A 26,425-nucleotide genomic window follows, 5' to 3' on the forward strand; every position below is an offset into this window, starting at 1 on the left:
CAGAGAAATAACTTGGTATTGCATCAACATTTTATGGGCATGCAACATATTGCACAGAAACAAAGATGTTATTATATAATCTTTTAATGAAGATGAAATAGATGGATGGACATATACACCGAGTTCCCACAGTCATAAGCGAGATATGAGGTTTCTGCACCAACAAATTATCTAATTGTAGCCAGGTATCCCCATGGCTACTAATTCCTCTACCTAACACATAAGCCCTGGTATCAGCACAGGTAGTGTTAGGGTTAATCTATACTCTTGCTGCAGTAAACAGCTTCCTTGACTGACAAAGGGGTATCTTAGGGCCTGGATACTGCCCATATGGGGTTGAGACCTGGAGCCCCTCTCCTGGTAATAAAAAGGAACTGCAGATCAAAATATATTCAGTGTTGAAAGTGTGGAGCCAGGACTCTGGTTCACCATCCTTCCCCTCCCTTAGGGGAGTGGACAACTACCCCATATTCCACCAGGGAGTGTGGGAGTCAGGGATAGACCTTTAGGGCCTCAAGCCATGGGGTTTGATTCCAGGGACCAAAGAGGAAGAGCAAGCTGCGAGGTGATCTTCTGCTGGGTTATGTAGGGTCCAGTGGGAGTGAGTCTTGCTGCGTCAAAGAAGGAAAAGTATGCTGATGTATGCTGAGTACTGCTGTGCTGAATACAGAACCCACTTCTGTTTTATACTCCTGCCTGAGGCTGGGTTCTTCAGAGAGGGAGTGAGTGTTTTCCACAGGGAACTGCAGCTATCTATGATAGGCCCTGTGGAAATGGAGGCGCTGCACCATTGAGAAGAGAGCTGCTGATCATCAAAAGCCTGGGCTGTCGATTCCCCAACTAACATCGGCGGAAGCTCAGAGCCTCCTGTGAGCCAAGCAGGAAGCACCAACAGAAGGTACTGTAAAAACATAGATCTCACTTAGGGTGGGGGGATAAATAATAATAAACATAATAATAAACTAAACCAGAGTCCAAAATGAAGACTTTGGAAGATCACTAAAAAATAAATATACAGATGTAGCCTAACTAACGGTCCCTGGAGCCGCAGAGACCAGTTCATTCTGGGCTTTCGCGGTTTACCAGAAAAAAAGGACCTCGGCAAACCCTGGTCCTGGGAAAATAAAGCGGCTTACATCTGTAGGACTACAAAAGATACAATATGCAGCAGCGTTGTCACTGAAGCTAGAACATTCATTTGGAATCTTGTGTACACTTGAACAGGAAACCTATGAGGTTTCGAGAGTTCTGTAACAACTTTAAAGTTTAACTAAGTTCAGAAGTTCGTCAAATAAGAACATACATAAAAACGGTGTTAAGATGGAATATGTCTATTTAGGTACATATTTACGAAAATGTCAATTTGAAGCATTTTAAAACTAAAAATAATGTATTCATTTTAACGTAATTGAGATTCAGTTCCTATAAATCAATTAAAAGGTCACAATGTTACAACACATTACTAAAATGATTTTAGACTGAATTTTCAACAAATCTAGAAACAAGGGCAATGATTTATTTGTTATTGCTGCAGATATCTGGTGTCACTTGGCGTTTTCAGTCTTCCACTTTCGGTCAAATATCTCATCAGGTTTGGAACGTGAATTCCTACATAAAAAAGGAAGAAATATGTCAATGTATGTAAAAATGGCCTCTTTTTTAAACTGCAACTGTAGTATATTAGTCAAGAAAATACTAAGGGGCCTATGCTATAAGACTCGATAAACTTATTGAGGCGTTTGAGCGGTTCTCGCAAGGTAGCTATTCAGAAAGCCACGATAAGTTGGGTAAATCGTGCGGCAAAAGCATTGTCTTGCGATTTCTGTCTTCTGGCCAAACGCGCCGTGCGGTTTGCAGCGAGAAGCCCAGAATCGCAATTTTTAGCAAATCGTGCAGTTGTAGCAGCCACAATTGTCTTATCGAGGCTCTGGAACTGTGATTTTATTCTAGATTTTTCTTGCCAGACAAAGCTGGCATGAAGCCGTCACTGTGTTTATCTGTACCCTAAAAGGGGCACAGATAAATACATTAGCCGTTAATGGGTAATCAAAAATATAAAAAGAAAAAAATACAAATAAAAAAACCTGAAAAAATACAATTACATACATTCAATATGTCTTATCTTTAGAAGTCTTCACCCTCCGAATCCTGGCGTATCAGAAAGCTCTCGACCAAAGACGTCATTCTCTGCAATCCGCCGCAAAGATCAGCATCAGGTAAAAAAAAAAAAAAAAAATCTTCTTTCATCTTCAACCACCATCTTCTTGCATAATTTTCTTCTTTTCTTCCATCTTCTTTACTTGTAATTCAATGTACCCCATGTTGCATCAAAAACGGATGTTGACTCGTCGGCATCTTCAGCTAAAATAAGCCAGAACAGGCCTTATATAAGGCATGCAACGTCACATTTTAGGGTAAGATGGTCCAGGTATAATCTGATTTGGTTCTGTCCAATGTGACTGGATTAAAAATTTTTTTTTTTAAGGCTGTGACACCTTCTCCAAGGTTGGTACGTCATATCCTTAAAACCACATGGCTGACATCACATGGTACTACAGCCAATGAGATTGAAGACGTGCCACATCCTTTTATAAAATGGAACATATCACATGGTACAGGAACCAATAGGATTGTGTTCAATCTCATTGGCAGTAATAACATGTGATGTCAGCCATGTGGTTTTAAGGATGTGACGTACCTCCCTTGGAGAGAACGTCACATCCTTAAAACATTTTTTTTTAACAGCCGGTCAATTGGTACAGAGCCCAATCGGATTGGACTTGGACCATCTGGCCCTAAAATGTGACGTCAGAAAACTTATATAAGGCTTGTTCCATCTCATTTTAGTTGAAGATGCTGACGAGTCAACATCCATTTTTGATTTAACATGGGATACACTGGATTACAAGTAAAGAAGATGAAAGAAAAGAAGAAAATTATGCAAGAAGAAGATGAAAGAAGATGGAAGAAAGAAGATTTTTTTTTTTACCTGATGCTGATTTTTTTGGAGGATGGTGGCGGATTGAAGAGGATGACGTCTTTGGTCGAGAGCTTCCTGATACGCTGGGATTCGGAGGGTGAAGACTTCTACAGGCAAGACAAATATTGAATGTATGTATTTTTAATTTTTCAGGGTTTTTTATTGTAATTTTTTCTTTTTATGTTACATTAACTGCTAATGTATTTATCTGTGCCCCTTTAGGGTACAGATAAATACAGTGACAGACAATAATTTTTTTGGCAAATGGTTGTTTTGAATTCATATCTATTTCTGTTTATTGTTTGGAGTTAATTGTTGTGTATTTTTGGGCCTGTTGATTTTTTTTATGTTGCCAATTGACTGCTATAGTGGCTTATGTCCATATTATATGGTTATGATTTACCACTGTGCAATCAATGGGTAGTGGGTGGGGGAATTTGTGCCAGGGTGGGTTGTCAGGCCTCCCGGTGGGTAGCAAGGGAGGGTGGGTTAACCCCTTAATTACTGTAGCGGTTATTAACCACTAAGGTGATTAAGGGGTTAGGGGCCATTAGATTGTATTTTTTCTTGTGTTTCTGCCAAAGGAGGACAGGGACGCGAAGCATGGTGATGAGGACGCCCTTCACCCTGGTGGGAGTTAACTGCAAGTTTTATTTACTTTATTTATGCTGGCTGTATATTGCTTTATTTTGAATGGACAAATGCACTATATCCATACCTGGATAATAGTGATTTTGCCCATTACTGTACTGTATGCGTAGGGGGGTTGTTGGGGGTAGAGGAGGTGGGAATTAGTGGGTTTTTTTTAAAATGTTTATTGGGGGTAGAGAGATTGGGTGAAGGGGGTAGTTTCCCCAAGGGTGGGTTTTTAGGCCTACTGGGGGCAGGGGGGGTTAGCGGGACTGGTTCACCCCTTCATTACCATAGCGGTTTCCACCGCTATGGTAGTGAAGGGGTAAACTCATTCCGCAACCTTCCCGGCAGGCCTAACCACCCAACCTGGGACTACTACCCCCTTAAACACCCCCATTGCCCCAGTAAACAAGCTATTGAAGTTGAACCTCTTCTTTGCCTTACTAGCCCCTAAGGTAAATAAGCTGTTTTTATATCCCGAGATACAGGCCCAGTTATGGGGTGCCGGTATCCCTATGCATTTAAATGTCCTGCGTCACATAACCAGGACATTTAAATGCATAGGAGATACCAGCACCCCATATCGGCACTTCCTGTGTCTCAGGAAGTAGGGGGTCCCCGGACCTGAAATCAACTAGTATTTAAATTTTAACTAAAAACACTGCGATCGCTGGCGAGATATGCGCAGGGAGATTCGTCTCTCTCGGTGGAGCTTGAAGCCAGATCGCACAAGGAAACATTTGAGTGAGGCCGAGATTAGTTTTTCTGCCTTGCCGAGCGGTTTAAGCATTTTCCTGCCGTACGGTTTGAGTTGGGTTCAGATTCTTTCTGAAAACCGTGATAACTCAACTGACAAACCGTTCAGCGAGAACATGACAAACTTTGCGATGTAGCAGCGAACTAATCGAGACGACTAGCACAGGCCCCTAAATGTCAATATAAAGTTGTATAAATAGAAAAGCTATTTCTTCTTTTATGTGAAAGGTTCTTTAGTTTATTAGGCACGATGCACACAAATTTGAACAGCTGAATATAAAAACAATTCTTATTATTTTTTTAAAGAAGTATTGCATGGTTCTCCAAATATGGCATTGGTTTAGTCTATTAGCACAAAGCAATAAAGAAGGATTTCCAAACATAAAAGCAGCCATATGGCCCTGGGCAGTAAACATGAAGAGACCTGTGAGATCTTCAAACTCTCTATACAAGGGATCACAGTGTTAATCTACTTGGGGGGGGGGGGGGGGGATGCATTTCTGATGTTTTCATTGTATTCAAAAAATAAAAATCAGTGTTCAGTGAAAACAAAGGCATTTGAGTTTCCATACTCCCCTTATGGCTGGGCTGGACCAAGATACTGAGCTCAACAAGATATTGCTTAATTTCTGGTTTGTATGGTTTGTAACCAGAAGTGCTAGATGATCAGTCGGTGGTGTTTTTCATTTAAAACCTAAAACCAGCATCTCTAACAATAATTGCATCTACTCTCCTGATGGTAAATTAAAAGGTATTGCAAACAGACAAACTGACATGTACCAGTTCATGTGCCCGATTGGTGAATGCTGAGTGCACACTTGTTCCTACAGAGATCTCCATAATAACATTACCTCTGAAGGCTGGGTTTGTAGCAGCTATATTGTTCAATGTAGTCATCACCTCTGGAACCTCCATGTTCTTTATTGCTGGCAAAAAAATTAGCAGTGGCCTTATCCTTAGCCAAGGGGAAGCCTGGTGGGAAACCTCTGGATACATCAGTGGGCATAGCTGGTGGTGGCATTCCTTGTGGGAATGGGACAAAACAAGGGGAAGGAACTGCTGTGTAAGGAGGAGGCATCCGATAGGGCCATTGGCCTTGAGGTATGTTTGATGCAGACCCAACAGACAATGGAAACCTTGGTTCAGTGATGGGCCCTCGGGTGTTAAACTGTGAGACAGATGGAAACAGCTGGTTTGGGGTGTAACTAGTCACAGGCTCTGTAAAGTAAAAAAAATACAATTCACTTGAAAACACACTGAATATTCCCCAACAAATGTAAAAATACAGTACATCAGTTTTTGATACGATATTATAATTACACAAACAGTTCTGCAGACCTTAAGAAAATCAAAAAGTATTCATTTTTTGCAAGATACGACCAGTTTAAGCTAAAACAGCTTAAGCATGATTGAATCTTTCTAAAGGAAGCCAATAATACTGATAAATTGTTTAACAAAAAATATTGTTGGCCCTGCTATGTGAGTCTGCCCCTTTATGGAAAAACATTATGTAAACAAAGCATAGCGAGGAGAGGAAGAGCCAGCAGAGGTCTATGAGACAGTGAGATGATCCAAATATGTGACAGGGAAGAAAACAGGAGACCAATCAACAAGGGCTTGTGAGCCGAAAACATATACGTTTTCAATTCAATAGTCACTCCGCTGCTGGCTCACATCATTACACAAGACAAACAACTTCCAGTATAAGCAGCGGCAGAAAGGGGAAATAATACAAGAATATTAGAAGAAAACAGCTCATTGACTAGTAAGAAAAACAGAGATAAGAGTTGGATACGTGATGAAGAACATTGCATGAGCTTTCAGAAAGTAATAGTTTCTAGGTTAAATAGTAAGTGTGGCAGGTCTAGTGGAAACTAAAAAAGACAAACAGTGTGCATAGCTGTGCCATATAGATTGTGCAAAACTCAGATTGTAAGCGAGCTCTTTTCTAATGTTCCCTTTATGTTTGAAGTGCTTACTCCCATTGCGTCTCATATTATTTTGTTACGTCTATTACTGCTGTGAAGAGCTAAGTACATGGATGGCACCATACAAATAAAGATATACAGTACATACAAAAGAATGACCTCTTGCGTAGACCTAATGCTTGAATTTACATAATGAATATGCTACAATGTAAGAGACACTTCCAATGTCTAAACCATTTCCCAATAACAGGATATATTATTAGAAAGCATGAAGACAACTGCTGTCTCCAACCATCTAACTAATGCCCTGTAACCTCTCCAAGCACCAGTAAAACAAACCTGGTTACTGTAACTAAAAGAAAAGAAGAATCGATAATTCCCAGGAGTTGTTCCACTCTATGCTATGATGCATGGAAGATTGCAGGAACAAGGACATTTTTAGTGAGCACCATGTTTGAGGTACTGTAGAAAGGACTCTAATACAGAGATACACTGTATGTTCATCAAGCAAAGCATGTTTAATGTATCATTTATTACCTGGGTATCTGTTGAAGCCATGAGCAGAAGGGATTGAAGGCTGGTTGATATTGCTGTGTGGGGCATTACTGCCTGCAGTATTAGATAATGCCTACAAAATAAGTGAACATCAATGTCTTGGATCAGTTCATATCCACGTACCCGTTTGAAACAGGAGCATGCTGCATCGTAAAGGTATAAAGATTAAACACTTCCACACATATAAAGCTAGTTCTGGTTGGAGGACAGAGACAAATTGCATTGTTTGCTCTCTAGCAATTACAAGGACTGGCTAATGCTGCACCCACACAATGATCTATTTAACTCTCTAACCCAGGGGAGCGCAAACACTTTTTGTGGCGCCCCCCCTGCCTTACCTTCTCCGTTGGCCGCCCCCCTCCTTACCTCGCACGGCGTCAAATGACGCTGTGGGATCGTCACGACACGTGACAGCAGCGTCATTTGATGTCACGTTACCATAGCAACTGTGACATTATTTGACGCTGTGTTGCCATGGTCACGCGTGCTGAAGCCGGCAGAATCCCGGTAAGTAGAGGTTGCAGAGGCCTCATTTAATTAAAATGCCTGGGGGGAGAGCACAGAACCTCTGCAACTGCCCGTGCCCCCCCATAACAATCTCACACCCCCCCTGGGGGTCGCGCCCCCTGAGTGCTACTAAAGAAGACCCTTATGGAGTCTGTAAGACATCTTATCGCTTATTCACCTGAATGAGTCGGAAGGGGCAATATTTACTAAGTCGTTCTGGAAGGTGTCTTATGGCAGGGGGGCACAAACTTTTTTCCCTGCGCCCCTATGCCAGCAGACCCCTTACCCCCGCGGCCCCCCTCACCGCCGTCATGACGTCATGTTGCCATAGCAACGTGATGTCACATGACCTTGCGGCGTCGACGCGTGTGAGAAGCCGCTGGTGCCAAGGTAAGTTAGGTTTACCGAGGCCCTGAAGCTCCCCCGGCACTTAATTTAAGTGCCTTCGGAAAGCGCGCGGGGACTCTGTAAACCCTGCGCCACCCCGCACTCAGTCTCGCGCCCCGCTGTCTTATGGAGTAGCACCGCTCAGTAAATACGGCCCTAATGTATTTCCGTGTTATACTCTAGTAGAAAACGTGGTTAAAATGCCAGCGACCCATTATTTCTCATGATGTGGTTAGCTTGGGTGAAAAACAAAAAAAGGAAGAAGCGGCATGTAAGACTTTATCTAAAGATACCACATCAAATGACTTACCTTTTTTTCTGCGCTATTTTTCTTGTAGCGTACTAAAGCTTTAGAAAAACTCTCAGTGACTTTCAAGATAAATGAAACATCGGTGTCATTTATTATCTTGAAGCTATCCTGGGGAAACAAAGAAAAATAAATGGTTTTAATTATAATTAATATACAAGCTTAGTTTTGCTGATACCAGTCTAGTTTACACAGGACACTTATGCACATCAATCAAAAAACACACACTAGGAAATTTGGCTGGCATTTTTTGCGGGTGTGTGAAACACCAGGATAAAATTGATGGCTGTATGATCATTGCTTTGTACTTCTCTATACTGTAATTTTACGCAGTCAAATTATTACTATTATTTTATAACAATATGTCTCCAGTGGTATAAAAAATGCTAGTGCAGAACAATATTTTGGGGAGTAACAACCTTTGCTCTAAATGCAGCTCCCAACAAACCCCTAGTGATGGCCATTAATTTATATGCCCGGTTATATTTATACAGTTTTGTTGTAGGTCAGATAGCACTAGGAACAAATACTAATCAATGCATTGAATGTATTTAGTGTGGTGCACAGAGGTATGTGCAATCTCCCCATATTCTCACAAAATGTGTAATTGTAACATGTGTATATCCTACAGCACTCAATAACGAACACAAGTCAAACATTAGTCAAAAAACAGGTGCAATGTTATTCAGTCATATACAGTAGACCTCGATATTCATGTTACTATAAATATTATATGTTTGGGCAGCATCCCATACATGTCTCTTGACTTTAAAAAATTTCAGAAAACCAATACACCTGAACCATTTATATATTGTATTGTGTTGTCCATACGACTGAATAAGATTGCGCCCATTTTTTGACTGGTGTTCATTATGGAGCGCTGGAGGTTACACGAACAACGTTACATCTGCAATATCCATGTTTGACTTTCAGGATGAAACAGAAGTTAATATAGGATTTAAAGCAGCAAACCCCTGGGAAGCCTATTAGTATCTTGCCCCCTGATCATGTGCTGCTTTGTTTTACTGCTTTCTTGTGTGTGTCAAAAAACATGATTTCCTTAATGTCTAGTTTCTATTTGAGGTCACCCTATCCATGCCCCAGGAAGTGGTCACTATGTCATGCTAATAGGGCTTGTTTTATCCGGGTTAGATTCCATCCTGTGTTCCCATGGAGTGCAAGACGTGATCTAACCAGGGAGGCAAAGGAAGAGGATCCCTCCCCTTCTATCACATCCACAATGGCAGCAGCGATCACGTGACCGCACTGTGACAGAGGGGCCATGGCACTCTGCCACCACGACCCCTCCGGCACGCAAAGTGTTAAACTGCACTGGGTGTGGGGAGCGCTCCATTTAACCTCCTGGGCACTTAATATTTCAAATACATATGTGCTGAACGGAGATGGGTTATTTCACGTTACTACAAGCCCTGGATATGTTGTTCTGCACTATCATATGTCAAGACCTGAAATGTAAAACACTTAAAAAATAAATAAATAATAATTATATAATATATATCACTAATTTTCAATCCATCCAGGTTGTAAACCTAAGAAAGTATTTCATGATTGTATCGAACTGTTCTGTTTAAGGATTACAGCAATGCAAAACAAGCACTGGGTCCTAAATCAGGGATAGCGCGGAGCATTTTGATCACGCTCCCAATAGTTTCAGTCTCCATCTCAGATCTTTAGTATCCCAGAGTTGCTCCCTCTCTAACCCCAAATGCCATAAAAATAAGTTTATGAAGAGTTACCAAGAATTCAAAGAGCTCACTGTTGCACATGAATTCATCCGGATCACATTCACTACATTCCTAGCGGGAGACACAAAAACAAGTGGATTAGAACATTACTCTTTTTGTCCGCACTTTCCAAAGATGTAAGAATTAGCTCAGTTCCACAACAATGCAAAAGAGTGAACACGTTTTGTCCCATCTAAGCTCCTTTAAACCAGGGCAAATAACGCTAGGTTACATAAAATACTAATGGACGTTATTTTCCAGGAGTTTAACACATAGTCACAAAGCTAATTATCTGCAAATCTCATTAGCATAAGCTTCACATAAAGGTTAAATCAGCACGGCCTTGCATTAGCTTCACATAACCCGACGTGAGGCATGTCTTACCCGAAGGTGGCGTGGCTCGCTCATCGGCCCTTAGCAACTATGCAATGTTAGGGGGGAGGGGGAACGCCTCTTCTGCATATCATTCGCAATAATGGGCAGAACAATTTAACCATACTGCATTAAAAACAAAGTCCCTCTCTTTATGCTCTTCTGAAGGAGTTTCAATGCCATATCAACTGTGACGGTGAGGGGAGTAACTAGGCTCTCAATAAAGGTATTACGTCTGTTTGGTTATCTCTGATCCATATTTGGGGTTTTAGAGTGTCAGCTCTTGAACCTGTTTATTGTACCTCATTGTGAATAATTGTGGGACAATAAAGAATATTCTGTGTTATACCTTTCCAGGTGTGCCAGCAAGCAGAGATTGCAAGGGAATGAATTTCAAGGGGGGGTTTTATGTAGAAAGTCTTGTCAGAATGAGTCTAGGTAGCGGGGTTCCAGAATTGCTGGATACCCCAAAAATGTACCCGGGAATCAGGTCGGATTCTCGGATACATTGAGACACATTGCTCCGGCCAAATCTCCCCTTGAAAACGCTTGCGCGACTCACCACTAGGATTCCATGCTTCAGCACAGACCAGAAAGGTGAATGGGACATAGGGGTGTAAGGTATCCCTGGAACAGTCAAGGGGTCCCCAGGTTATAAGGGGATGCCCAGTTAATGCACAGTTACCCAGAACCAGTATAGAGGTTCTGGGGGTACTCCAATCATACATGAGGTTGTGAGGGTTTTAAAAGTTTAAGTCCAGTTTCAGTGTGGGGATAAGGCTGGTGAAAATTAATCTGCACGCTTTTTCATTCTATTCCCCATAACCAAAGAACTTAGAAAAAATGTGAAAGTATATTTTATTAAAGTGTATAAAGTGTATAAATGCTTGTGCACGGTATATGAGCAGGGGACTGCCAGGTCCACGATTCCGAGAGACCATTTGGCTACCAAGCCTGGAGCCACCAAGTTTACTCGAGTCCCGGACATGAAAATGTTTATACACATACGGCTTGATGGTGGTGCTATCGTTGCCACTGCACTGATCCCCGCAGTTACAGAGGCCTTGCACTCTTCCCCACAACAATTAAACAGTTTATTGGAGGAGAGCACGGGGCCTCTGTAACTCTCTTACCTTTTCCAGCACAGTCTCATGCTGTCAGTATCCCTCCTCATGGCGCCACGACTTGAGCGTCCCATTGTCATGGCAACGTGACGCCATTTGACGTGGCGGTGCCATGAGGAGGTACAGTGACAGGAAGAGATCGTGCTGGTGAAGATAAGAGAGTTACAGAGGGCCCACACCACTGCCCTGAACAGCGCCCGCAATTTCCCTAGGCTGTGTCTCGTTTTGAGCTTCCTGCCATAAGCAACATGGCTGCTTCGGGCCCCGAAGGTGGAGTTTCCAGTTTTACCCTCTTACCTCACACATCCGACTGCTGATTGGTTAGCAAAGTGGACTGACCCGGTTATAAGGCAAGTATGAACTTTTCAACTTAACCTTACTGAAAAAAACTTTCCCTTATAAATCGGGCAAAACCGGTACATTTACTTAAAACTAAGCAACAGCTGCATCTATTAAAACAAAAAAAATAAGATAAAATCATACAAACTGCATTGCCACTTTATTAAGATGCGTCTGTGCCGGATTGAAGGAAACAGTTTATAGTATATTGCGAAATCAGCACTGGATGCTTCGGTGGAAAATACATTATAAAAGTTTATTGATAGCATAACTAAAAACACAATGTTTCAGGGTGCCTGGTCCTTTTGGATTTGCAGTATATAGAAGCAATGCTTATTGTATATACAGTGTCTTACCATGCTGCGCACTTCTAGGTCACGGTCATTATCCTGTTGTACATAAAAAGAAAACAGGAATATCCCCATAAAGAAGGTTAGTTTCATGTTGCTTTTATATTTAGCAGAAGCTGTAATAATTCAAGTGGCAATCCAAGCTGCCGTTTCCCCCACCCCCATTATTTACGTATTATTGAAGCAGGGGGTTTCCGGAGCTGAACCCCATTCATTTTATTTCCGGGTACCCCCTGCTTGGGAGATACAGACCTCTGTAGGGGGTGCCAGTAGCTGCTCCGCTTGGCTGGCACGGGTCACATAATGTGGGCCAATAGGAAGCAGTGACGTCATCAGGTGCGGCTTCCTATTGGCCCGCGTGAAGTGGGAGCTTTAAACTTTGCAGAGTTACCGGCACCCCCATTGGAAATAAGAATCTCGGGAAGGAGGGGGTTCTCAGAGCTAAAATTAATGGGGTTCAGCTCCGGAGACCTCTGCTTCAAACCTATATTTAAAAAATGTTTTTATTTTATTTTTTAATTTAAATGGCTCCTTTAAGATATGTGAATGGGGACAAAGGACTTACACAGTCTGTGTGACCTGGGTACATAGAAAATGAGAGCAGATAAAATTCACTTTACCCACCTAGTCTGCCCATTGTCCTTTCTGTTGTCAGGACCTCACACTGTATTATAACCTTGGCTGAGAGGCCATTCCATAATTACTCTGCCCTCATTCGAGCCAGGAATCAATGTACACTGGAGGGCGCCAGTTTCTAGTTATAATATAACACACACACACACACACACACACACACACACACACACACACACACACACACACACACACACACACACACACACACACACATTTCAATGAGATAATGTGAAGTTTCTGACATACAGTATATTCCCAGATTTCAAAAGCAGAAACCGGTCAGAATGTAATGCTTATTTTCTCGTGCATGCCTATCCGTAAACAGCAGGGCCCCGCTTCTCGGTGCTCTGCTTTTCAGCGATCCGCTGATACGGCGGCACCGAGAAGGGGGCCGCCATGTTGAATTTAAAATCGCCCATGCGCAGAATGGGCGGGTGCACCCGGCGCGCATGCGCAGACCGCTGGTTGCGTGCGCAGACCACAGGTCGCACATGCGCAGAATGGCAAAAATGCCAGTTTGCGCATGCGCAGCACTGAAAATCGCCGGATCCGCTTTCCGGTGATTTTCACTATACGGCGGGCCTCTGGAATGGAACCCGCCATATACCCGGGGCCCTGCTGTATATACATATATGTGCCCATTAGGTTATTGCACCCGCTAGCCCGTTGTAGTGGGATATTCTGTGATTCTGCATTATCACCGCCATTGAATTCTACGGAACATTTGTGATATTCTGCTTTACAGGCAATATTCTGTGTTATGAGCAGATGCAATAATCTTAGCTACACCTGTAAATTTGCTGCTTCGTTAAACTCGTGACCCTTTAATCACTTCTAATTCTGTAACAAAGCGCCAAGTCTTACCGGTTCATATGTCCCTTAATATAAAAGAGTGTAATTGTGTTTGTAGCAAATAAACAAGTTTCCTTTCTTTTAGTAAAAAAAAAAAAAAAAAGTAGAAGATGATGCATTACAAATTTAGAGTATCTGGTTATACAAATCTGCCATTAATAAGAAGCTATTAAACAATGCACTACTTACTTGTCCTCCAGTACTGGACTGAACAGGAGCCCAACTGCACATGTACATGGGATAGAAGCAGAAATGTAGAGACTTATAAATTGAGCTGAAACCAGCCATCCCACACCCATTTTTTATTTAGTGGTTTGGAGACAGTAATGAACCATTGCAATGCTTTTCTACACTTATGACACTAACTCAAATGTCTCTGGATTAAGTGGTCCCTCCAAGGCGCATGACAAATTTTGGCATTTCTAAAAAGAAATATAAGTTTACAATTAACGGTCTTGGCGGCTTTAAAAGAAAACCAGTCTGAACACCATCACGACAGCTAAAATGTTAATTTTGTGTTAATTTTGTGTGGTGTTCACCCCCTACCTTCCTTTATCCCTCTGACTGTCGTAAGAGCAGCAGCCACCAGTCTCCCTGATCTCAACAACGTGATTGCTTGGTGTAGCAAGTACGTGGTCGCGGGCAGATTTCCATAATGTGAACGAAAGTGGAGGATACTCAATTTCCGTTCCAATTATGTTCATCGCAACCTTGCCCTAGAAAATTAGTATTTAGTGCATGACTTAGACTGTACTATTTCTATCTTTAATCATCGATGCATTTTGAATATCTGGATTAACATTCTGATTTATTTCTTCAAACAGGTATGTTTCATTGAGCTGAATTCTACCAACAAGAGAAATTAAGATTTAATTGACTATTGGGGAATGTTTCCTTGAGCTGAATAGACAAACCACTCCCTTAATTGTTATTCAATTGCATGTGAATAGAGTATTTAAGACAGACTATCTTGGCTGCGAAGCCATTTGGCTGGGTGTCCCATCTTAAGTGTCCCAGTTAAAATGTGTGGCAGAGTTAATTTTGGAATTGATATTGGAGGTGAAGATTGGAGGAAGATCGAGACTCTGCACAACAACTTTGCAACTGTGAGAACTTAGCATTCGAAAAGCTGTGATTCTTTGTACTCTTCCTATCCTGCAATAACTTGGGAATCTCTCCTCCTGCATCTCATTATGCCCTCCCTTCTGCTTTTTCTGTTTACTGTTTCCTCACTCCTTTGTGAACGTCTCTGATCTCGCCAACTTCCCCACTGCACCATTATTTATACACCTCTCTCCCAACAACTTCTTTACCCCTCAATAAAAAGCACCCACACAACTCCTCTATTCACACCCTCTATCTATCTACTCCTTCCTGCTGCTGGGGATCTCCCCTAAGCCTGAAGCCAGACATACACACCTGATTTCACCCATGCCTCCCTGCCATCTCTTCCCCTGTAAAGTGTGTTAACCCTTAAGTTATTTGACTAGCCTTAAAACTTGCCCCACAAATCAAGCATCCCAATAGTCTGCACTCATGGTTACTGTCCCACACTCAGTCACTCCTACCACCCATTGTGACCAAGCACTGCCATCTATAGCACTTACTCCCTCACCTACTGTCTTTGTAAGTTCCCCATCAAAACACTTAGATTGTAAGCTCTTCGGGGCAGGGATTTCCTATTGTCTGATTTTGCTGCACGTCTTGTATTATAATTCCCTGTACTGTATTCTTTGTGAAGCGCTGAGTACACTTTTGGCGCTATATAAATAAAGACATACAATACGTAGGGCCCCTAGAGTACTGGCTTTCATGCAGTTCAGGGCACATCCCGAGGCACCCAAAGGGTTGGGCTGAAGGAGTGGGCATTACAGATTTTCTCAAAAAGTTTATTTCTCACCATAGCTTTGATCTACGTACAGTATGGCGTGAAATAAATATACTACTGCTGTGAAGCGCTATGTACATTAATGGCGCAATATAAAGACACACATATTTTTTGAAAAAACGCACAGTGCGCCCTCCTTCAACCCATTTCCTGTATGTACAAAAGAACTGTAGCAGGACTCCTTTGGAGATCTGTTGCACAAGTATAACTTGGTTGGAGATTTTGTGGAGATTGTGTGCACTCAAAGGGTTAACATACAGTAAAATCGATTCATATTTTTAAATGTTATATAAAGGGTTTCTATATAAAAACAATGGCAACATTTAAAGGTGCATAATTTCTTAGGACCACGTTTAAATCTGGGTGATTGACAAAATGGAGGCACCACAGGGAAAGCAACAGAATGCTAAAAATACATGACACGAGCCACGTACGTTTTTAAGTATACAACCTCTCCTAGAACTAAAATAAACTATAAATATATATTTTACACACACAACGAATAAACAAAACGACAATATATTCTAGATTTGCAAAGAAAAAAAAACTTAAAAAAACAGAATCCCACCCTGTATTTACCTAGTGTGCGTTTCACTCAGTTTTGCTTCATGAGCCGCCTTTAATTCTATAAAGAAAACACAAAGCCTTACATTTACATACAGATACATTTCCACACTATTCCCAAGCAGCAAATCCTAATGTTTCATTTAGATATTGTTGGAAATGGGCATTGTCAGGATGTGCCTGAACGACTCTGCTTGATGTACATCCTAATGACTTTACACAGCTGCCACTAGCAGTCTGTGCATTACCACATGCAGTCACAAATAAACACTGCACACAACTGAAGCAGGTACACAGTTTGTTCGAAACAGGCGGTACCTTGTTCCATCATATTTGTGGAAGTCAAAATAAAATGAATGTAGTTGTGCTATGGGAAACCAATGAGCACATAAGCGGTTATTAAAATATGCTAATTCCCATCTAGCATTGCTGCATGGAAATGTCCATTGATTTGAATGGGGGTTTCCGTGCAGTAAAGCTTAATCTGCACTTTAATGAATAACCCAATATGTTAACCAAAAGAGTTAGGGATCGCGATTTGTTATTGACAAACACAAGTACTACATTTTCATTTACACATCTACAGCCCCACTTTCTTTTTAAACAAAAGGTATTTATCTTGAAAAAGATTCACATTTACAATTTTTAAAGCATATTGTATCAAATCTAAAATGACGTGGAGATTTCCTTGAAAATCGAATACAGCGCTGCTACTGTTTTTACAACAATATACATGTTTCTCAATGTAGAGAAACATATGCACCAAGGGGAATGATGAATCACTAGAAAAGAAAAAAGCATTTACTTCCTGTGGCTTTTTATTTCACCAACGCGTTTCACAGCAAAAACTTGGGATCTCTTTCAGAGCCCGAAGTTACAGGACAGGAACATTGGTAAAATGAAAAGCCACAAGCCGTTCCCTGTACAAAATGTGCAGTGCAAAAAACATGGAATAGTACTTTTTAATTTCACTCAGGGAATGGTCCATCTTCACACCCATTCCAGGGAAAAGAGGAAAACACTTTGTACCACGTACGGTATACAAAATAGGCCATAATAAAACTATTTGTATTAGTAATTCAGTATAAAAATAAACTTCAAATATTATCAAAAAGAAAACAAAGAAAAATTACTATGTTTTAGGTAGAAACATGCCCCTTCCTCGGAGTAGAGAGAAGTAATGCAAGGCACTTTCGGATTTAGTTAATCTAATTTATTATAGCCAGAGCACAAAGTTTCAACCCATAGGTCTTTCTCAAGTGAAATATAGTGGCATTTACTTTGCATTGACCTTCCTCAGGGAGCGGATTATGCATCAAATATCTCCTTTTATACACAGCACACGTGGTGACACGCAGGAACAGATATAGAATGGTGTATAATACAATTTAGCTAGAAAGGCCCTATGTCTATGTGCCATGCAGAATGCAGCACCTGCTCTACTGTTCACAAAGTTTGGTTGAGTAGGAGTCACCTCGAAAGGTTATATCACATCGTGGGGCTGACTGTTTGCCATCTATGTCAACAAAGTTCTCCAAGTCCATATTCTGCAGCTTGTTATCCGGTCGGTAGTTGATAGGAGGAGGGGGTGAAAGTTCTGGGTGTTACAAGGATAACAAAACACATTACTTTGTTCAGTGGCTTTCAGCTTGGATGAGATAGGGGGAGGTATAGGACTAAATCACTCATACCAACATGGTAAAGGAGGGCAGCATACTTTAGAGAAAGAGAAGTGCTAGAATAAGAGGTCATGTGCTGAAGCTGAAGGGTGGGATGTTCAGGGGACATGTGAGTAAGAACTTCTTTACGGAGATGGTGGTGGATTAGTGGAATAGTCTCCAAACAGGTGGTAGAGACTAATACAGTAAGGAATGCAAGATGTTTGTGATAGACACAAGGTAATCCGAAATATGAAATAAAGCCAAAGATTAGATAGGGTCTGAGGTTTTACAGCACATACTACTTGGCTCATCTACTCAGCCCCATTTCCCATCTACCTTCAAATTCTACTGTATATTCCCAACTAAACAATCTAAGATGAGGGGACAGAATTACATGCATGCAGAACAACGTACCATCATCAAAGGATCTTGGAAGAGAAGTTCCCTCTACCACCTAAACACAAATGTAAAAGAAGTAATAAAAATCGATACATAGAAAGTACAGACACACGTGTAACTGAATATATATATGTAACAGTACAGCATGCCTGGGCTAAATTAAATATCTTAAAACAGCAGTTCCCAAAACAAAATATCAAATGCTCCTCACGGTACAATCCTTCAATAAATAATCTGGGGGAAAAAACACAATTAAAACAAAGAAATATTTAGAACTTTATTTATTTATAAATGTTGCCTTAAAACAAGTTTGATTTTATTTGTATTATTTTCTATGAAAGAAATAAGGGCTTTGTTATTCTATTGCCACACATCTAAAATATGCAAGCAAATCTCTCTACAGCGCTACAATATAAGAAAACAAAGGTTAGCCTCACATCTGTAGCTTTAAAATATGTTCAGTATTTAAAGTTTACGTTAACAAAAAAGGTATCAGGTAATATTAAAACTACTAAACAATCCAATAATTTTTGTAATGATTGCCAGAAACCGTAACATTAGCATTTTTCACACACTTCTCATTCATATTATTTGAGGAGAGGAATTTGCTGTTAGGTTTATTTCTGGCAAGAAAAACAAATCCAAAATTAAAAGAAAAAAACACAGAATTATTTGGACTGCAACATGAACAAAAGAAAATATACAAAATTAACTATTGAAAATGTTTAAATAACAAAATATTACGTTTATGCTCTCTCTTCCATACATCATTTCAATATCCAAACAGATTTCTCTCAAATTTTTCTCTTTAGCGTCGGCTTTTATGTGATAGGTGTTAGGTATACCCATTTCAGGATAATTCTTCCTCTGAAAAAAGAAAAAGCCAGACCATTTGTTTTGGATGAATACATTAACAAAAGAATTGAATTTGGTTCCATACGGTATCGAAAAACATGTTTTTTATTCTGCTCTCCTATTACTTCAAATGATTATATATCAGGTGCAATAGAGGAAAATATATGGTTAAAGTATGGTTCCAAAAGGGATCAAGAAAAGACCCTGCAAGTACATGCACTCTATGATAATGTGTTGATAAGGTAAGTATTAGGAATTGATTGGCTCCTATGAAGATATAGGGTCGTTATTAAAAACAAAAATAATACAAGTTTTATTACATCAATATATGTGACTGTGTGAATTAATATCTAAAAAACAAAGAACAAACAATGCTTTAAAAATCCCCATAGAGGAGTTGTAATATTGCTTATATTCAATGCCCAAAATTTATATAGGCAATTATTTAGTTTACTTGACCATAGGGTAAATTCAATATTACTGCGACATCAGCAAAGTGCTATTATCTCCCAGAAAAAAACCTCAATGATTTTTGGTACTGTATATATGCTGCCTCCAGTATCGTTGGAATATTATTGGATGTATTTCACACAGATTATTTGTTAAAGATAGCCTATATATCCCTTATTTCCAGACTGGTATACAAAAAAGAGAGAGTTCTATTTTGACACACAAACGTTTCTTACATAACATCAATCTTTAGCAAGATATTTGCCAATTTTACATATAGGATTTATGTAAGTGTGCCTGAACTATGGATATGTATAAGTAAATTAGTGTGTTAACCAACTTCTTTCACTTGAATAGTCTTATCCATATGCAACCAGTACTATTTGGAAAGGAGTATAGGAATGGGCTATAGGTAATCGTGTGAACCTGTATGAACAGTATACAGTACCAAAAAACATTGAGGTTTTTTTCTGGGAGATAATAGCACTTTGCTGATGTCGCAGTAATATTGAATTTACCCTATGGACAGGTAAACTAAATAATTGCCTACATAAATTTTGGGCATTGAATATAAGCAATATTACAACTCCTCTACGGGAATTTTTAAAACATTGTTTGTTCTTTGTTTTTTAGATATTAATTCACACAGTCACATATATTGATGTAATAAAACTTTTATTATTTTTGTTTTTAATAAAGACCCTATATCTCCATAGGAGCCAATCAATTCCTAATACTTACCTTATCAACACATTATCATAGAGTGCATGTACTTGCAGGGTCTTTTCTTGATCCCCTTTGGGACCATATTCCATACGGTATCCGCAGAAAACAATCAGTGCCAATTTATGACAGTAAACATAACATTTAATGTTAAAAGCATTATTGACTAAAACCTTAAAAAGCAAAATACTAGTTAAAAATAATAATAAATGGGAATATCAGATAGGTAATGGGCTGAATGGGTAGCTCCGTGGTAACGTCACTGCCTGGCGAACCCAGTGCAAATCCCAGTGTCGGCTCCTTGTGACCTTGGACATGTCATTTATGGCACTGAGAATTAGACTGCAAGCTCTACTGGGCAGCAGTATGTAAACAATAATAATTAAAAAAAATATCAAAAAGTAAAAAAAGCCCCAATACTACATCAAATATGACAAATGATTCAGCTAAAAACCATCAGTCTTTCATCTCATAAGTAAGGGTCATTTAATTAAATCCTTTGGTAAAAGCATTACAAGCCTGTAGCCATGTCAAGGTAAATAAACCCTTAACTGCAGGTCCTGCACTGCCTCTAAACCCTCTCTTCACCCGTCTCCTGGAGGAGGAAATGTCTCAATAGACTGGTCATTCACACGTTTGTACCAGGACCTGGTAATTAAACATGGATGGGTGCGCTTAAAACCAAGGAGGAGGGGGTCACAGACTTCCCAGCATTCGTTACCAATTGACATTTAAAACACACAAAAAATGTTTTGAGCTTGCTGTGTGAGATGCTGTGTGAGATGCTGTGTGAGATGCTGTGTGAAAACGTCTTGTTTTCTGTCGCTTGCTCCACTTTCTCAACACCCATTCTCTCATAGACCCTCTACAATCTGGCTTCCGCACTGCTCACTCTACTGAAACAGCCCTCACTAAAATAACTGACGACCTCCATGCTGCCAAAGACAGAGGTCATTACACTCTGCTCATATTACTCGACCTCTCTACAGCATTTGACACCGTGGACCACCCTCTTTTCCTCCACATTCTCCATACTCTTGGTATTCGTAACAAAGCTCTATCCTGGATCTCCTCTTACCATCATACTTTCAGTGTCTCTTTGCTAACACCTCCTCCTCCTCTATTGATCTCTGTGTGGGGGTACCCCAGGGCTCTGTCCTGGAACCCCTTCTGTTTACACACTCTCTCTAGGTGACCTAATCACATCTTTTGGGTTTAAATATCACCTCTATGCTGACGACACACAAAGTTACCTTTCAACCCCTGACCTTACACCTGCTATACTGTAACGATCGTGCTCACCACAAACTGGTACCGGACCGCGGGGCTGAGGTGGGGATGTATAAGCACCGACCTTAGGCCATGAAGTCAGGTCCGGAGTGCGGATTCCATGGTCAGACATAGCCAGGTCAGGATTGGAGAAAGCAGGGTTAACGTTATCCAGGCAGAGGTCAAGGCAGGCGGCACAGGAGCGGTGGTTGAGGAAACAAGCTAGCTGAGGTCATCAACAGGCAATCTTGGGTGAAGCACTTAAGCGGAGACGCTTCAGCGAAGGTGCTGCAGCGCGTCAGGAAAAAGGCCAGGATTCACAGGAACAAGAAGCTTAGGCGTAGCAGGCCAAACAGAGAGTCCGTGACAAGCACAGTTACTTGCAACATGGATTGCAAAGTCTATGTCCAGCAACTTCCTGAGGGCGGGGCAGGAACTAAATAGCACAGGAGGCCAATCAGGCCAGAGCTGCACAGAAGGCAGCAAGAGGCAGGTGATTGCAGAAGCAGGGAAGAGTTTGTCTGGAACCTGCAAAGCTCCGGATGGATGGGCACCAGCCAAACCCAGAAGCGGATTCCTGACATATACAAACCAAAGTTTCTGAATGTCACTCTGGAATATCATTCTGGATGGCCATCCGCCGACTTAAACTTAACATGGCAAAAAAAGAGATCCTTATACTTCATCCCAAACCTGGCCCTACTACTCCACATTACTGCTGGAAATACGATCATTCACCCTGTAGCCCAAGCACGCTGCCTAGTGGTCACACTCGATTCCTCTCTCACATTCAAAACGTTTCTAAAACTTGTTGCTTTTTCCTCCGCAATATCACAAAGATACGCCCTTTCCTCTGTTACTCAACTGCTAAAACTCTGACTCGGGCCCTCATTATCTCCCGTCTCGATTACAGCGACCTCCTGCTGTCCGGCCTCCCTGCCTCTTAACTGTCTCCCCTACAATCTATCCTAAACGCTGCTGCCAGAATCACTCTAATCTTCCCTAAATCTGTCTCCGCGTCTCCCCTCCTAAAATCCCTCTCCTGGCTTCCGATCAAATCCCTCATCTCACACTCAATTCTCCTCCTCACTTTCAAAGCTTTACACTCTTCTGCCCCTCCTTACATCCCAGCCCTAATTTCTCGCTATGCACCATCCCGACTCTTGCGTTCTTCTCAAGGATGTCTTCTTTCTACCCCCTTTGTATCTTAAGCCCTCTCCCACCTTAAACCTTTCTCGCCGACTGCCCCACACCTCTGGAATGCCCTTCCCCTCAATACCCGACTAGCACCCTCTCTCTATCCACCTTTAAGACCCACCTTAGGACACATTTGCTTAAAGAAGCATATGAATAGCACTGGATAATCATGGACACATGATACATAAAGCTTGGCCCCCTGCAGACGCACTTACTAGAATTCCCTCCTACAGTCTCTGAACGTTCTTCCTACCTACCAATTAGATTGTAAGCTGCTCGGAGCAGGGACTCCTCTTCCTTAATGTTACTTTTATGTCTGAAGCACTTATTCCCATGATCTGTTATTTATATTATCTGTTATTTATTTGATTACCATGTGTATTACTACTATGAAGCGCTATGTACATTTATGGCGCTATTTAAATACAGACATACATACAATATCAAAAAGTCGTGTGTAGCTTGTCCTGTTCACCTTCCATTACTGCTTCACTTGTAGAAATAATGTTCATGGGAAAGACTGGAACTTTGTGCTGTAACTCTTGGAAAGGCTCTTTTCCCTTTAATAGGCTGAGGCTTTGGTCCCGTTGCGTGCGGCGGCGCGCGCGCTTTCCTCACCAGCAGAGTTATCCTTTCCAAGCCGATCCCAGTCCCCCCTCGCTGCACGGCTCATTACGCGCTGTGATGCGTCAGCCGCCAGGGGATGCAAGAAAATTGTGATCCCGAGCGGTGACGCGTCACGGGGTGCGCTGATGAGCCTATCAGCGGCGGGGGTGGGAGCTGTCAGACAGCTTCCTCCACAAGGTAGGGGGTGGTGTGTGTGTGTGTGTGTATATATCAGCGTGTGTGAGGAGGGCATTTGTGGGGGAAGGGGGAGGGAGCTGCTTACCTTCCAGCAGCCCGCAGCAGCTCCCTCCTGCAGCCCGAGAAACCGAGACCGTGGTTTTGGGAGCGGATCCCTCCGCTCAAACCACGCCCCTCCTCCCACTCCCGGCTCCCTACAGACCGCATATCACGGTCTGTGCCTGTCAGCGCGCCGCCTGTCTGCAATGCGGGCGCACTGACTGATGGAGCGGGGTCTTAGCCTGATTGTTTTACACATAGCACAGTGAATATATGCACAATATTTTACATATTCTTCTACCCCATCTTAAATCCCAGCTAAAATCTACCTGTCTTCTCCTCCCTTATGATTTACTGAAGACCACCTCTCATCTGCTCTATTCGTCTCTACTACACGCTCATTTCTCAAACCTTTTTCACTTTAAGAGTCACGAAACAAAGTCCAGAATTAATGCTACACAGCTGAAGCAGAACCGATGCAATAAAAATATCTGATAACGCATATTGGGTATTACACTTCAACCTCACCCCATCACTGCTACTACCTCCCATTTTATATGAATATTGTATTCTTTATTTTCAATAAATGTAGACTTTATTTTATATTAGACTTAATAAAAGTTATATTTTAACTGTCCCAGGAGTGCTACATCAAATGAGCTTCTAGCTAGAGGTTACAGGTGTTAAATACACCTCTCCTTCTAATTTTTGATAAATAAAAATATCTGTGCTGATTCATATAAGGAGATTGGGATGTAGTCCAGGTACAAAATGAGCGCAAATGAGTATGAGTAAATCTGGTGACTATTCATTTACTGGACTGTGGAGGGTACAAACACAGTCCAACAATAAATCCAATGATATATGAGGGTTGTAGAATAAACACTGCAGTGTGGGGAGGGAGAGGGAGGGAGAACTGGTAGAAAATCGGGACATAGTCTAGTGTGAACTCAGGCCAGCCTGATCACTACCCCCTCCTCAATCACAATGGCTGGTAACCCCTGCTACACCAGAGAGGGAGCACAAAAGCTTCTCAGACATGTGGGTGAACCACTGTGTGCTTGTGTAGAAATGCCGCCGAGTACTCACTGCACTGCTCGGTTGACCTGCAATCCCTGGCTCCGTGGGCATGCTGTCTCCGGAGAGTTGATTGAAGATAGAAAACCTGAATAAGAGGAGAGAGGAGAGCACAGCACCACGCGCAGAAAAACAGGGGATCCAGTCGGATGTGCTGATAAAACAGGTGAGTGTTTATTAGCAGGAGAAATCACATCATGGTCGCAAAAAAGATAGTCCTCTTGCGCATTTTAGGCTGCGGCCATGGTGAACGCTGGAGAGGGCGCAAGCGTTCACTCGGCTTCACCCCGCCGCCTGCAGCAGGAGAGATATGTGTTCTGCATGCAGAGGAGACAGGGAGGCATGTTGGGGGCATGGCCGAGACGTCACGGAGCTTATTCGCCCTCATTGGGCGAACCGCTCACGTGACCCAGCTGCCGCCCGGCCGCCACTCATGAAAACAATTTTTTCTGTTTCCTCCTGCATTGCGAGCGCCGGCGCCTCTGCTCCAGTGCGCATTGGCGCGCTCTATAGAGAGCCTCTTGAAGCACATCTATGTGATCGTACGCGGCCTCCTGCGCGCCGTCGCGATCACCATGGCCGCAGCCTAGAGCTCTAGGCGTTTTATCAAAAAGTGACTGACCTCAATGATAGGCGCGCTATTTGTGTGCTCTAAACAGTCGCCAGACACGCCCCACAAAACTGGACCAATCAGAACACAGCCAGGGAAGACACACGTGTGTCATAATGAGTTCAGCAAGTGCTGGAAATTAACAGCCATCAGGAGTGCAGTAAAGAGCACACCTAGATCCTGAATAACAGAAGTTTCAAAGATACTTCAAACAAAGTATGCTTTTAATGATTTTAACAGTTCTGCTTAAGCTGCGTAGCACTAATTCGGGACTTTCAGTTTCGTGACTCTTTGCTTTACTACAGTATTTGCATTTAGTAGCTCAAGTTTGGATGCAGACATACAGTATCATTAGAATAATAAAAAGTTATTTCAGATATATCACGATTTTTTCCCCTCTACTTGAGAGTTTTTTTTCAAAGCAAAAAGCGGGGCCAGTATTGCTGATAATCACCAACAGGTTAAAAAAATAAATAAATAAATAAACACACACACACACACACACACAACGATACCGTTTGGAAACGAAATCAGCAGGCAGCACTCCAGGATTGATCAAACAAGTGTATTGAATGAATAGACAGAACAGACGTTTCCGTCCACGAGTGGGACCTTTCTCAAGGTGGTGCAATTACAGGACAGAAGTGAACACATATAAATACCCCTAGAACACGTCAAACAATTGCTGCGCATTACAATGATTACACAGCATGCTGACAAAAACAGTACTGACCTGAAGTGACCTCAATGTGAGCTGCAGTGCACAGAGCTGCCTATGTGGTGGAACACATCTAGTGCACATGTGCAAACACTCTGCTGTAATTCTATGCCTGTCCTGCGTGGTGCCACGATAGCTTTCATCCCCCTGCAGTGGTTTCCCTCATCCATTAGTAAGGTTTGCTATGTACATCATAGCCAGAGGGAGCCCAGACAGCATGTTATATGCTTCGACGCTTTGACAGCATTTCTGCCTCTTGCTGCATGCACACATGCGCCCTCAGCTCCAGCCTGGAACGCAGCCGTGTGCCCAGCTTGCCATTGTCCTTGTAGACAATGGTATCCAGGAATGACACTTCACTTGTGCTGTAGCTGGCTGTGAACCGTATAGTACACGGAATATTGTTTAAGTGTTCAATAAACAAAATAAGCTCTGTTTCTGGTCCTGCCCATATCAGGAACACAGCGTCAATGTAGTGGTAGTATTTGGTTATACAGTACGCAAATGGAGCATCATTGGGCAGATGAATGTTCTCACAAGAGTCCATAAATAAATTGGCATATGCCGGTGCCATGCTGGACCCCATTGCAGTACCTGTCAGCTGCAGGTAGGTTTTCTCGAACCTGACGGGGCCACAGTCATGCATTTTCTTTGTGGTTCCTTTTGTTATGTAGTCATGTGACCCCTATTGTCTGCTCCT

The 26,425-nt window shown here is 41.9% G+C and overlaps 1 protein-coding gene across 7 annotated transcripts in view; it reads right to left on the bottom strand.

Moving 5' to 3' along the window:
* Positions 1-1,483: 1,483 nt before the first annotated feature.
* Positions 1,484-26,425, bottom strand: part of LOC142487227 (uncharacterized) — a 90,046-nt gene continuing 65,104 nt past the window's right edge. For 6 of the 7 annotated variants that reach the window (XM_075586122.1, XM_075586119.1, XM_075586123.1 and 3 more), the window contains 11 exons: positions 18,728-18,850; positions 17,999-18,038; positions 17,398-17,520; positions 15,939-15,984; positions 13,661-13,694; positions 11,990-12,022; positions 9,811-9,870; positions 8,057-8,164; positions 6,835-6,925; positions 5,221-5,587; positions 1,484-1,608 (listed from right to left, as the gene is read on the bottom strand). In XM_075586122.1, the coding sequence (XP_075442237.1) occupies positions 1,545-1,608; positions 5,221-5,587; positions 6,835-6,925; positions 8,057-8,164; positions 9,811-9,870; positions 11,990-12,022; positions 13,661-13,694; positions 15,939-15,984; positions 17,398-17,520; positions 17,999-18,038; positions 18,728-18,850 (1,089 nt within the window). In that variant the 3' untranslated portion in view covers positions 1,484-1,544. The remainder of the gene's footprint in view (positions 1,609-5,220; positions 5,588-6,834; positions 6,926-8,056; positions 8,165-9,810; positions 9,871-11,989; positions 12,023-13,660; positions 13,695-15,938; positions 15,985-17,397; positions 17,521-17,998; positions 18,039-18,727; positions 18,851-26,425) is intronic. The other variant, XM_075586120.1, reaches the window with a different exon arrangement.

This window comes from Ascaphus truei, chromosome 2, assembly GCF_040206685.1.
Source record: "Ascaphus truei isolate aAscTru1 chromosome 2, aAscTru1.hap1, whole genome shotgun sequence".
NCBI classification, from domain to species: Eukaryota; Metazoa; Chordata; class Amphibia; order Anura; family Ascaphidae; genus Ascaphus; species Ascaphus truei.